The 13,273-nt window shown below is 50.3% G+C and overlaps 1 protein-coding gene across 1 annotated transcript in view; it reads left to right on the top strand.

The window, feature by feature from the left end:
- Nucleotides 1-13,273, top strand: part of LOC120524857 (formin-like protein 3) — a 60,545-nt gene that overhangs the window by 44,628 nt on the left and 2,644 nt on the right. Inside the window, 21 exon segments of the mRNA XM_039746653.1 lie at nt 186-294; nt 481-557; nt 646-739; nt 970-1,044; nt 1,202-1,312; nt 1,406-1,555; nt 3,892-3,993; nt 4,087-4,387; nt 6,947-6,990; nt 6,993-7,050; nt 7,137-7,261; nt 7,359-7,561; nt 7,809-8,043; nt 8,139-8,207; nt 8,293-8,373; nt 8,987-9,116; nt 9,200-9,360; nt 9,679-9,780; nt 9,989-10,081; nt 12,601-12,724; nt 12,882-13,001. Of these exon segments, the coding sequence (XP_039602587.1) occupies nt 186-294; nt 481-557; nt 646-739; nt 970-1,044; nt 1,202-1,312; nt 1,406-1,555; nt 3,892-3,993; nt 4,087-4,387; nt 6,947-6,990; nt 6,993-7,050; nt 7,137-7,261; nt 7,359-7,561; nt 7,809-8,043; nt 8,139-8,207; nt 8,293-8,373; nt 8,987-9,116; nt 9,200-9,360; nt 9,679-9,780; nt 9,989-10,081; nt 12,601-12,724; nt 12,882-12,973 (2,536 nt within the window). The 3' untranslated portion in view covers nt 12,974-13,001.

The following is a 13,273-nucleotide window of genomic DNA, read 5'->3' as shown; positions in this document are numbered from 1 at the left end:
TTGCTTGTGCCCAGCTGATGCTTGCCCGCTTCTTCGACTAATGGATCACCCCCAGACATCAGCCGGCAGGAGTGCAGATGAAGATGTGGGATGTTACATGACCTACAAAGTGGCTCTTTGTGGGCAGTGCCAGTCCCCTGGCGCTATCATTGGAGTAATTCAGGTTGACCCCTGACCTCTTGCAGGTACAGCACCATGTCCGGCAGAAAGACCCTGAAGAACTCAAGGCTGGTCAGCCAGAAGGATGACGTCCACGTCTGCATCATGTGCCTACGGGCCATCATGAATTACCAGGTAGGTGGCACGTGGGTCCGTCTGAGATGGTGGGCACAACTCCACGGATCTGTGGCTCAGTCTTCCCAACGCATCCATTCGGTGGCCTGTACGGTCAGTTCTGGTGATTTGCCCCTATGCCCCAAATGTGCCCCCCAGGACCCCCTGGTACGGCTGAATTTCTTCCTCTCTTCCTTGTCTCCACAGTACGGGTTCAATCTGGTTATGTCGCACCCTCATGCTGTCAATGAAATCGCGCTCAGCTTGAACAACAAGAACGCCAGGTGAGTCAGGGGGCCGCAGCACTGGTGTGCCCCCTTAAAATGGAAGACGCTATATATAACGCATACATTTATATTTTTATTTTTGAAGAACGAAAGCCTTAGTCCTGGAGCTGCTGGCTGCTGTGTGTCTCGTGAGGGGAGGCCATGAGATCATTCTGTCAGCATTTGACAATTTCAAGGAGGTAATAAGGGGGTCCAAGCAACTGACCGGTGGGTGTTTTGTGGGTGTGTGCGGCCTTGTAATGGCTCTGAATGAGGTCTCCTCTCTGACCCTATGTGTGTGTCCAGACCCTCCTGTGTTTGCACATTGGGCCATCTTGGATCCTCCTAGTGTGACCTTGTCATCATATGGTGGTCCTTTATAGCGCCCTACAGTGCTCTGCCCTCACTCGCTACCCACCTTTGTTTGCAGGTCTGTAAGGAGAAGCAGCGATTCGAGAAGCTCATGGACTACTTCCAGAACGAGGACAGCAACATCGACTTCATGGTAGGCTCCCTCTGCTGGACACAAGCGGAAGTGGCTCATTGTGCAGCCTTTATTAGATCTAGTGTGGCTCCTGTTTGGGCTGTGGGCTCCCCCTAGTGGCCGATTCTGGGAATTGGGTAGCACTAGGGTGCTCATCCCAGGGTCTCTCTTTGTGCAGGTGGCCTGCATGCAGTTCATCAACATCGTAGTGCACTCCGTGGAGGACATGAACTTCAGGGTACACCTGCAGTATGAATTCACCAAACTGGGCCTGGACAACTTCCTTGAGGTGAGCCCCCCGCCATTGTCTCCCGGGCAGGTCGACGGTGCCCTGGCAATGCCACACGACAGACTGACCTCACTCTGCTCCTCTCTGCTGCAGAAATCGAAACACACGGAGAGTGACAAGCTGGCCGTGCAGATTCAGGCCTACCTGGACAACGTGTTTGATGTGGGTGGGCTGCTGGAGGACGCTGAGACCAAGAATGTGGCACTGGAGAAGGTTGAGGAGCTGGAGGACCACCTGTCACACGTAAGGCATGGGGAAGGGGGTGATGAGAGTCCTAGAGTGATATGTGAGGACTGAGGAGGTCATTGATGTGCGTGACCAGGACCCTCAACCACTCAATTCATTTGGTTGTGACCCCATCTCTTGACTGGTCATTCATGTGTGACTGAGGCAATGGCTAACAGCTGGTCAGTAGCCTGCCACTCATTAATGGATGTGACTCTCGAGTGGTCATCGGTCTCTGGGGATGGAGGGTCTCGGTTATTATTGAGATGGCCATCGATGTGTGATTGACTCTTGGAAGACCACCCATGTGTGATGGTGGACTTTGGGTGATGTGTGAACAGATGGTCATCCATGCATGTGATTATGGCCTACAACCAGCTGGTCATCAATATCTGACCAGGACCCTTCAGCCACTCATTAATGCATGTGACTCTTGGAAGACCACCCATTTGTGACTGTGGCTCTTGGTTTATGTGTGAGGGCTGAGGTGCTTGGTGGTGGTGGTTCTGATGACCACGGGTCTCAGCCATTGGATGGTCATTCACGTGTAACTGTCATTGGTGTGTGTGTGTGAGACATCCTCTTGGTGGGTTGCTGTGGCCCTCAGGTGACGTGTGACCTCCAGCCAGCCATCAGTGTTTGTGACTCTTGACTGGACACCCATTTGTGTGAATGTGTGACTACTGGTCATGGGTGTGTGAGGACTGACATGGTGGTCACTTGTTCTCAGCTCTGGTCCCAACTCTTAAGATTGGCACTGATGTGTGTGATGGAGGCTCGGCTGGTCACCGTGTGTCACTCTGGCCCTTGGGTGAAATGTGACCAGCTGGTTATTCACATGTGTGATCATGTAGGTCATCCATGTCTGTTACTCTTGGCCATCACCCTGGGGGGTGTGTGCCCACTGGTCATCAGTGTGCCCATCTATCCTTGAACTGTTTATTCTGCAGCCCAAATTACTGTTCTCATCATGTGGTGCCCAGCACACCCTGGCACACATGCCTTTTAGTACCTGCAGCATTTCTATACATTAACTAGTGAGTGCCCAGTAGTGCTCACCGCTGTTGCCACCTGGTGTCCACTGCCTGTAACTGCATTAATCACATTATGCCCGCTGTGTATTTACAACTCGCCCAGTGCCCTATTTAGACTTTTTTGATCACTAATCTTGGTGCCAACTGTATCTCGCTCTGGTGCCCTTGCCTTTTCTGTATCCAGAAGACATCACTACATTAGTCACACCTCACTGCCCTTACCCTCTGGTGTCCAGTGTGTGGTGCCACATTCATGACTTGATGCCCCCCTAAATGTACATCCATCTTACCAGGGTACCTTCAGCCTTTTGGTATCCACCAGTCATCACTGCAGCAGTCATATGGTGCCCAGCCTTGATGCATGTGACACTTCTCTGGTCATCTGGGTGGCCCTTGAGTGATGTGTGACCACCGGGGTCATCAGTGTGAGGAATGAGGAGGTCAGTGATGTGTGTGACTGTGGCCCTCAACCACTCAATGCATTTGGTAGTGAATGGCACTCTTGGCCGGTCACTCGCATGTGAGGAGACTGTGGTCCTCGGGTGATGTGTGACCAACTGGACATCGGCACGTGAGGACTGTGTTGGTCTCTTAGAGCCCTGACTGTCAGTTGGTCATCAATCTTTGACCGTGGCTGCGGTTCAGGACTAGTCATCCTGGCCTGTGACTGTGGCCCATGGCTGGACGGTCATCTATTTGTGGCTTTGGCCGCAACTTGTCTGATGGTTGTTTGTGTGTGACTGTGGCCACTGTTGTCATCTGGTCATTGATGTAGTGGCTGGTCATCAGTGTTTGGCCACACCCTCAGCTGTCATCTGGTCATCGTAGTGGCCAGTCATCTGTGTTTGGCCACGCCCTCAGCTGTCATCTGGTCATTGATGTAGTGGCCGGTCATCTGCGTTTGGCCACGCCCTCAGCTGTCATCTGGTCATCTGCGTTTGGCCACGCCCTCAGCTGCCATCTGGTCATTGATGTGTCACCGGTACCGCGGCCCACCTATGTGACGGCAGCACTGACTGTTCTTCAGTCATCGATGTTTGGTTGTGGCTGTGGTTGAGGGTCAGCCAGCCAGTCATCTGTGTGACCTTGGCCCCCAGCTGTCATCAATTTGTCACTTTGGCCCCAAATGTCAGCTAGTCATCTGTAAACTATTGGGTGGTCCTGTGTGTGTGCAACGGTGGTCTTGGCACTGATGTGTTGTTACCTTCAGACCCAAATGTCAGGTGGTCACCCATATATGACTGCGGCCCCAGGTTAGTCATATGGGGGTGACCGTGGCCCAGGCTGGCCTCCAGACATGTTCTCTTTGGTCTTCTGCAGCTGACCGAGAAGCTTCTGGACCTGGAGAACGAGAACATGATGAGGGTGGCCGAGCTGGAGAAGCAGCTGCTTCACAAGAACAAGGAGCTCGAGGTGGTGCGGGTGAGTGTGTTCGTTAAAGAGGTCCCAAGTCCCCTGGGGAAGGGAGGGGGGGTCAGAGAAAGACGCTAATGGAGAGTTGGTCCCCGCCCACAGGAAACGTACGAAATGACGAGCACGCAGGTGCAGACGCTGCGCCGCGTGATCAAGGAGAAGGACGCCGCCTTCCAGCGACACACCAACCTGGAGAAGAAGCTGCAAGAACTCGAGCAACAGGGGTCTATCCGTGTGCGCAAGCAGGCTGACGGGGACATCGACATCCTGCCAATCGGGGGTGGAGAGGGGCTTGAACTAGTAGGCGTTGTGCCAGCAGAGGTGCCCACTCCTGCACCGGAACTGCTACCACCGCCGCCGCCTCCACCTCCACCACCACCTCCACCATTGCCATCAGCCACAGGTACGAGTCCTACTGATATGTATATATAGTTATTGGGGGTCTGAACAGTAAGGGGGCACCATACGGCCTTAAAAACATGGTGTGGGGAGAAACTATTGAGAGAGAAATTTAGGAGGGTTTGAACAGGACAAGGGGAGGAGCCTGACAAAATATAGGGAGGGGCTGGAGACAGAAGCGTTTGAGGAAGGGGGTGGGTCTTGAATGGACAAATGTGGCTGAGGTAAATATTATAGAGGTGGAGCCTAAAGGGGAGTTGAAAGGGAGGAGCTCAGCAAAGATGTGCAAAGGGGAAAAAGTATGAAAAATGGGGGACCTGAATAAGGGGGAGTTATTGGGGGGAGAAGGAGCCTAAAATATTGGGAGAGCTGAATAAGAAAAGTTTAATGCAGGAGGAATGAGAAAATAGAAAAGAGGATAACTGGGTGGGGGTGGGGCCTAAATAGTGGGTGGAGTTTAAAAAGCAGCAGATCCTGAAAACTAGTGGGGGGGGGGCTGACTTAAGAAAAAATTAAGAAGGGGTGAAGAGAGTTGGAGGGGGTCAGAGTAAGAAGAGGTGACTGGGGGGAGGAGCTGAGAGATCAAAGCCAACTGGGGGCGGTGCCTAAATGAAAGGGTCTAACTAAGATGGAGTAAAAAAGGGGAGGGGCCTGACGAAACCTGTGGAGAACCAAGGGGCAAAATATCACCAGTGGGGAGCGTGAAGAAGAGGGATGTCGAGCTTTTCATTGTTTACCTTTTGTTTAAATAAAAAAAATTCTAAGAAGAGTATTTGTGGGTGGGGGGGTGTCAGAATAAAAATTAAAAAAAAATTGAGTCTAAACACACTAAACAAATGTATGGGGGAACTAAAGAAAAAAGTATATGAGGGGTTCTGAATAAGCAAGGTGGTAGTGAGGGGGGGAGTTGAACATGGGGGGCACGGAGAGAAAACAAATACTGGGGGAGCCTGAAGCAGAGATTGGGTTGAGAAAATAAAGTGGTGACTATGGAAAAAACAGAGGTGGTGCCTAAAGAAGGGCATAATGGGTTAACCTGAACAAATATATGCAGGGTTGAATGGACTAAAGGGGAAAATTTATCACGAACAGGGGACTTGGATAAGAAAAGAGGAGCCTAAATGTCAATGGCCTAAATAAGAAGCTTTATTGGGGGAGGAGCTAAGAGACCTAAGTGGGAGTGTCTTGTTGTGAATAAAAATAGGAATCTGTTAAACATGCAAGTCCGCATTTCACTAGAAGGCATTAATGGATGGGAGGCTCTAAATAAGAAAAACTGTTGGAGGAGGGGCTAAAAGACTAGAGGAGTTTATGGGGGTCTTGAGCTAAGAAATGGGGGTAACTGGTTGGGGAGAAAAGGGGGTCTCGTTTTATGTTGGTTGGACATGCAACTAAGTTACACTGACAAGAATACTAGTACTACTAAAACCACATTATTGGGTGGGGTTAAAAGGGGAGGGGCATAATAAAAAATATAGGGGTAGACACAAAAAAATGAGGGGAGTCCGTGAGGAAAAAGAATCCAGAATGGTGGACATGAATTTAGGGGGTAGATAATGAGGGTGGAGTTTGAAAAGAAAAAGGGAGGGACCTAAACAAAGTTGAAAAACATATGGGAAGGGGGGCTGAATAAGAAAATCTAGTAGACCAAACGTGGGTTTTAAAAGGGAGCATGCAGGGGTCTGCAGCTGACAAGGGGTGGGCTTGAAGTAGGTATTCCTGAATAAGAATTATGATAGTGGGGGAAGTTTTAAAAGAAAAAGGGAGGACCCCTACACTGTGTTAAGGAGAACAAAAAAATGTGAATGTTTTTAAGGGAGGGGGCTTAAGCTGAGAAGGTCGGGTTTGAAGTAGTGGGGGTCTGAGTAAGAAGGGAGATAGTCAGGGAGGGAAAAGACTAAACAGGCTAAAGAATGCAGGGGGCCTGAATAAGAACTACTGGCGAGGGGCTTGAGATACTAAAAAGGGGGCTGAGGTACTAGGGGGTCCGACTGGATTAAAAGATGATTAAACTATAAGGGGGGGTTAAATAAAGTAAATGTACTGATATGTAATAATTGTAATTGGGAGCTAGAGCAAAGGCGCTATATAAATAAAGACTACTATTTGTTGTTGTTGGGGAGGGCTGAGCAGGCCCAGTAAATATAAGGGGCGGCTGAAAAGTGCCAGACATTATAGTTCATGGCGGACTAATGCCCCCCAGAGATTAACTCTTTAACTCTTGATTAACCTTAAAGCCAGAAGCAAACCCATAAACTGCAATGGAGTCTTTCTGTAAATCATGAACTGTTATGTGCTAAAAACGGACACAGAGGGCGCCAATGAGCCAAACAAGGCTGCCTTTTCTGCTGCATGACATCAGTACTGTGGCAGCTGTCTTTTGGTATATAGCGCCTTTTCTACTGAAGCCCAAGCCTGTCTTTAAATCTCGATCTCGACAGTGTGACTGCTGTCTTTTGGTATATAGCGCCTTTTCTAGTGAAGCCCAGAGGTGACTGACATTTTCACAAGGTGGATGCCCGCTGCTGATCCCTTTGCTTTCTCTTCTTTTTTGTCTCCTTAGGTGATTTCCTCCCGGCTTTGGCTCCTCCCCCGCCCCCCCCACCTCCGCAGCCCCGCCCCTTCCTGGAGCATCACCCTCGGTCATCCTCAGCGTCGGCCTGTCTGGTGAGCTTTGGGCCCCAGTGGGTAAGCTCCTGTAGGTTTGGTGCCAGCTGCCTCTAACAGCTCTGCCACCCTTTGTGTGTCCCCAGCCATACGTATCAAGAAGCCCATCAAAACGAAATTCCGGCTGCCCGTCTTCAACTGGACGGCCCTGAAGCCGAACCAGATCAACGGCACTGTGTTTAACGAAATTGATGACGAGCGGATTCTGGAGGTGAGTGGCCTGGTGACGAGACCCTAAGTCGGGGGGAGGGTTTGGGGACGGGAGCCGGTCACACCATAATGGCCTCCACACCATGTGTCGTCCCCAGGAGCTGGATCTGGACCGCTTTGAGGAGCTCTTCAAAACTAAGGCCCAGGGGCCTGTCGTTGACTTGTCCTGCACGAAGGGCAAAGTGACCCAGAAGCCAATCAACAAGGTGACCCTACTGGAAGCCAACCGGTCCAAGAACCTGGCCATAACACTACGAAAGGCGGGCAAGAATACAGAGGAGATCTGCAAAGCCATTCACACGTATGTAAGCCCGGGCATTCTGTCCCCAATATTGAGGTCACCTTAATGTGCCAACCATACCTGTCCACTCTGATGCCACTTATTTATTTGGCTCCTTTCACTTGGGTCAAATTACCAGGGTCCTTATTCAGGTCACAATTCCTGTCTCTTCAAGTTTGGGGGCCCCCCATGTCCTTTCAGTGGTGGGGTCCTCGCCTAGACTTCTCAGGGTCTCATTTAAATGAATGTCCCTTCTCCCTCTTGCCAGGTTTGACCTGAAGGCTTTGCCCATCGACTTCATCGAGTGCCTGATGCGCTTCCTGCCCACCGAAGCAGAGGTGAAGCTACTTCGGCAGTACGAGCGGGACCGCAAGCCCCTCGAGGACCTGGCCGAGGAGGACCGCTTCATGTTGCACTTCAGCAAAATCGAGCGGCTCACGCAGAGGATGAGCATCATCACCTTTGTGGGCAACTTCGAGGACAACCTGAACATGCTGACCCCGGTAGCACATGTCCTGGGGTTCAAGGAGGGACTTGTGTGGTCAATCGAGGAAGCCCACCAACTCTCAAATAATTTTGCCCTTTTATTTTTCTCCAGCAACTCAATGCCATCATTGCGGCATCAGCATCAGTGAAATCCTCTCAGAAGATGAAGCGGATGCTAGAGGTATGGGCATCGTGCCCCTTGGTCTTCACCTGCTGTGGCTGCCCGCCTCTCCGGCTCACCGCTGTGTTTCTGTTTGTCGCCACAGATCATCCTGGCGCTGGGGAACTACATGAATAGCAGCAAGCGAGGCTCTGTCTATGGGTTCAAATTGCAGAGTCTGGACCTGGTAAGGGCACTATGCCCACTTCTTTTTTTTTTGCCAGCTTCTAGTCCTTCTAACTGCCTCCCACTGGGCTAATCACATAAGTGACATTCAGTGCCAGCTCCAGAAATTACACTTTGTGTCAGTGTGACACCTGGTACATCTGTAGAGCTGGCACAGTGTGGCCCCTGGCACTACATGACCCCTGGCACATCTGTAAAACAGGCACCTGATTTCCCAATCCGCCCACTCTGGAAACATGGTTCTGCATATGCTTTAGTAAGTGGCCCTTTTTGCCAACATAATGCTGGCACCACCCTGGTATTGCACACCTTACCCACATGACCAGGGCACCCTCTCTCTAGTTGCCCATTGAGTTTATATACCCTAAATTCCTGCCAAGAGATTTTAACAATGGCAGTCACTCTCGGCTGGCATTTGGTGCCCATGCCAACCATCCTAAGATTTCCTTTGGCACCAACCTTCAGCATCTGCTTCTCTCTGTCATAGGCAATGGTGAGAAGGTCCACAAATCCCAGTTAGACTTGTCAACTGTCCACGCTGTACAAAATGACTTGATGCCCACTCAAGTGCCATCTGAAATAAATACAGACTTTTGTGTTTTCTCCCTCCACAGCTTCTGGACACAAAGTCCACTGACCGGAAACTGACCCTGTTGCACTACATTGCTATCATTGTGAAGGAGAAATATCAGGAAATCGCAACCTTCTGGCACGAACTGCACTTTGTCGACAAGGCGGCAGCTGGTATGGCACCGGGCACAGCGTACGACTGGCCGGGTTGGTAACTCAGTTGGACACTCCCCGCCATGTCCTTTTTTGTCTTGCAGTGTCCCTGGAGAACGTGCTGCTGGACGTGAAGGAGCTGGGCCGAGGAATGGAGCTGATCCGGCGCGAGTGCAGCCTCCACGACCACAGCGTCCTCAAGAACTTCGTCACCAACAATGAGAGCAGGCTGGCCAAGCTGCAGAGGGACGCCAAGACTGCTGAGGTGCGTGGTCACACGGGACGGGATAATTGGGTGCCCTGAGTCATCATGAGCCAGGTCATCAACATGACGGCGCCATCAGGAGGACACCTGCAGGCACTGTCATATTAAAGTGGGTGGGTGGGCACTAAACTTCATCTTGGTAAGCCAGTGAGTGAAGGAGGAGGTCTGTGGATTTTGCCATGGGCACATTATTGGCTGGGCATGGGAGATGGATAACGCAGTTCTGGGGGCATGGACTTGTGGGTAGTGTTGCTGTATGCAGTGCTGGTCAAGATGAAGGTGGACATTATTGGACCTTCTGCTCTGCTTCCCATACAGGAGGCCTTCAATGCTGTGGTGACCTTCTTTGGCGAGAATCCCAAGACGACTCCTCCATCCGTCTTCTTCCCGGTGTTTGTCCGCTTTATTAAGGCCTATAAGGTAAACGTCGTGGGGGGCTGTCAGGGGGGACAACCTATTGGGAATTGGAGGTTATTTCAGGGTGTCTGGATGGTGTGGTGCAGCAAGTCTAATGACCCAGGTCAAAGGTCATCTGCATCTCAACCCACCAACCAGCAGAGCAGAAGGCCACGTCAAAAAACGTAAGAGGTGCCGGCGCCATTTCAGTCTGTCACCTTTTTGGTTAAAGGACGCAGAGGAGGAGAACGAGCAGCGGAAGAAGCAGGAGGCGGCCATGCGGGAGAAGATGCTGGCACAGGAGGCCAAACAGAATGATGCCAAGGTGAGGGGGGGTTACACTGGAGAAATGGAAGGTGGTGAGGGAGAGGGGATAACGGAAGGGGGCGGAGCTACTGAGCAGAATTAAAAATGATGAGAGTGCAGGGGTGGGGCTACAGAGTAGGGTTACAAACTGATAACTGAAGGGAGGGGCTACTCAACAGAAACATAAAGGGTGATAGTGCAGGGGGTGGGGCTACTAAAGAGAACTATGGTGGTAGGGCATGGGGGTGGGAACTACTGAAATAACGGAAAAGGGTGGGGTTACTAACCAGAATGACAAACTGCAATCACAGAGGTGGGGCTACTGAATGTAATAACTGAGGGGGTGGGGCTACTGAATAGAATTTAAGTGAAAACAAAGTGGGTGGGGCTGCTAAACAGAATTGGAAACCCTGATTAATGGGGCGGGGCTACTATATAGGGTTAGTAACCGTTCTAACAGGAGGTGGGGCTAACTGAACAGAATTACAACAAGAACAGGGGCCGAGGCTACTAAACAGGATAACAATCAGTGATAGTGGAGGAGGTGGGGCTACTGAATAGGATTATAAATGGCAATAATGGAGAGGGTGGGGTTACTGACCAGAATGGAACAACAGCAATAACAAAGAAGGGGTGGGGCTCCTATGATACTAGGGGATGGGCTCCTGAATAGAATTAAAAGTGATAATATAGGAGGTGGGGCTACTGAATAGGATTAGAAACTGTGATTAAATGGCAATAAAAGGGGTGGAGCAACTGGATAAAATAACCGTGATAACAGAGTTGGTGGGCTACTACATAGGATTAGAAACTATGATACTGGGGGGTGGGCTTCTGAATAGAATTAAAAGTGATAATAGAGGAGGTGGGGCTACTGAATAGGGGATTATAAATGGCAACAGAGGGAGAGGGTGGTGTTACTGACCAGAATGACAAGCTGAAGTCACAGAAAAGGTGGAGCTATTAAATAAAATAAAAGTAATAACAGAGGGGGTGGGTCTACTGAATAGAATTTAAGTGAAAACAAAGTGGATGGAGCTGCTAAATAGGATTAGAAACACTGATTAATGGGACGGGGCTACTATGTAGGATTAGTAACTGCGATAACAGGAGGCGGGGCTAATTGAACAGAATTACAACAATAATGGCGATGAGACTACTAAATAGGATAACAACTGGTGATAGTGGAGGAGGTGGGGCTACTGAATAGGATTATAAATGGTAATAATGGAGAGGGTGGGGTTACTGACCAGAATAGAATGATAGCAATAACATGGCTGGGGCTACTAAATAGGATTAGAAACTATGATACTGGGGGTGGGCTTCTGAATAGAATTAAAAGTGATAATGGAGGAGGTGGGGCTACTGAATAGGGTAAGAAACTGCCATTAACAGGGGCGGGGCTACTGGATAGAATAACTGCGATAACAAATGAGGTGAGGCTCCTGAGTAGGATTAGAAACAGATAACGCGAGTGACCTACGGAATAGAAGTGCAGTAATAACAGAGGGGGTGGGGCTTCTGAGTAGGATTATGAAGGGCAGTAACTGAGAGGGCGGGGTTACTGACCAGAATGACAAATGGCAAAAACAGAAAAGGTGGGGCTACTGAATAGAATAGCAGACCACAATAATGGGGGTGGTACCATTGTGTACATTTACAAACAGTGATAATCACCAAATATGACTGACAGAGTGTGGGGGGCACTTCTGTCAAGAGCCAAGCTTTCAGGGAGTTGGACCCCCCCCCAGTTGAACTTGTACCTTATTATATTCAAAGGGTTTGCTTCTGCACTCATAAATGTGTTTTTTTTATTCTGGATGAGCGACAAATATTCGGGGGGCGGGGGGTTGGGACAAAGCGCACAGACTGAAAAAATGTTATGGGGGACAACAAGGAAATTAAAGGGCAGCAGTCATATGGGAGGGGGATGTAGAATATTGGACAATAGGGTGGCCTGTGTGTTTGTTAGAAGGGGGGGTATTAGACATAATACATACGGGGGGCTTGTGAAAGTTGTGGGGGATTGGGGGGAGAGAACATTACTTAACTATTCCTAATGGCCGCACATCAACATGCAGATCTTGTTAATTGGCTCTTAATATTCTGAGGGAAGGGCGGGGGTCTCGATACCCCCTAGTATTTACTGTCAGTTCGTACTTTTCCTGCCTTTAGTAAAATTCTTTTACCGTATTTCTGAATATGAAGATTTATTATTATTATGGATTAGCGCAATAGGATGATCTAAATGAACGGTCATTTACTGTTTTGACCACAATATCATTTTGTCTTATTATTGGGGGGGGCATGGATGTGACAGCAGGTTGCTAGGCAACAGTACCAGGAAGTGGCACACTGAAGCCCGCTGCTCGCTTGCATCCACTCGGGTTTCAGATTTCTCGACTTTGATTTCCGTCCACAGGTCGAGTTTTGCCGTTTCTTAGGCTTTTTTTTTTTATTGCGCTCTGTGGGGGGTCGCGGGTACCACTGAAGGGTCCTGTCCGTGACTGCTCACCTGCCCCTGTCCTGTTCTTTTAGGTCCAAAGAAACAACAAGCGACAGCAGCAACACGACCTGATCGCAGAGCTGCGCCGGCGGCAGGCCAAAGAGCACCGGCCCGTGTACGAGGGCAAGGACGGCACCATCGAGGACATCATTACGGGTAAGCCGGTGGGCTTGGTGGCTCTGTTTTTGGGGGGAGGTAGTGGAGGGCCCGGTGCATCCTGTGACTTCGGGAGCCGTGTGCGAGGAGGATGAAGGCCAAGGTCCCCACCAGGAAGTGACCGCTCTTGTCTTGTCTCCCTCTCCGCTCCCTGCAGTGTTGAAGAGCGTGCCATTCACGGCCCGGACCGCCAAGCGGGGCTCACGCTTCTTCTGCGATTCGGCCCTCTGTGACGAGTCCAACTGTTAGCGGTCCCCTTGGTTGCCACCATGACCAGGTTGATCCTCCATTTTTAAACCCCCAACATAACGCATGCCTACCTTGGGGAGGTTCGGACCCCCTGCATGCCGATGGCCTGTAGAGCAGACCCTTTGCATGCTCTCCTCATTTTTACTAACCCCGTTGAATCCCCTCTTCTCCCCTGCTAGTAGTGGACCAGAGCCTGCAGTGACTCAGTGAGGCGTTTTGGGTGGGCGGCTTCACTGGGACTGGGTGGGCTTGTCTTCTCATCCTCTCCCTCCTGACTTGTTTTTTCTCCCTGTAGCTCAA

Source organism: Polypterus senegalus, chromosome 3 (genome assembly GCF_016835505.1).
Source record: "Polypterus senegalus isolate Bchr_013 chromosome 3, ASM1683550v1, whole genome shotgun sequence".
In the NCBI taxonomy this organism is placed as follows: Eukaryota; Metazoa; Chordata; class Cladistia; order Polypteriformes; family Polypteridae; genus Polypterus; species Polypterus senegalus.
This window is presented reverse-complemented; position numbering and strand designations above follow the sequence as displayed.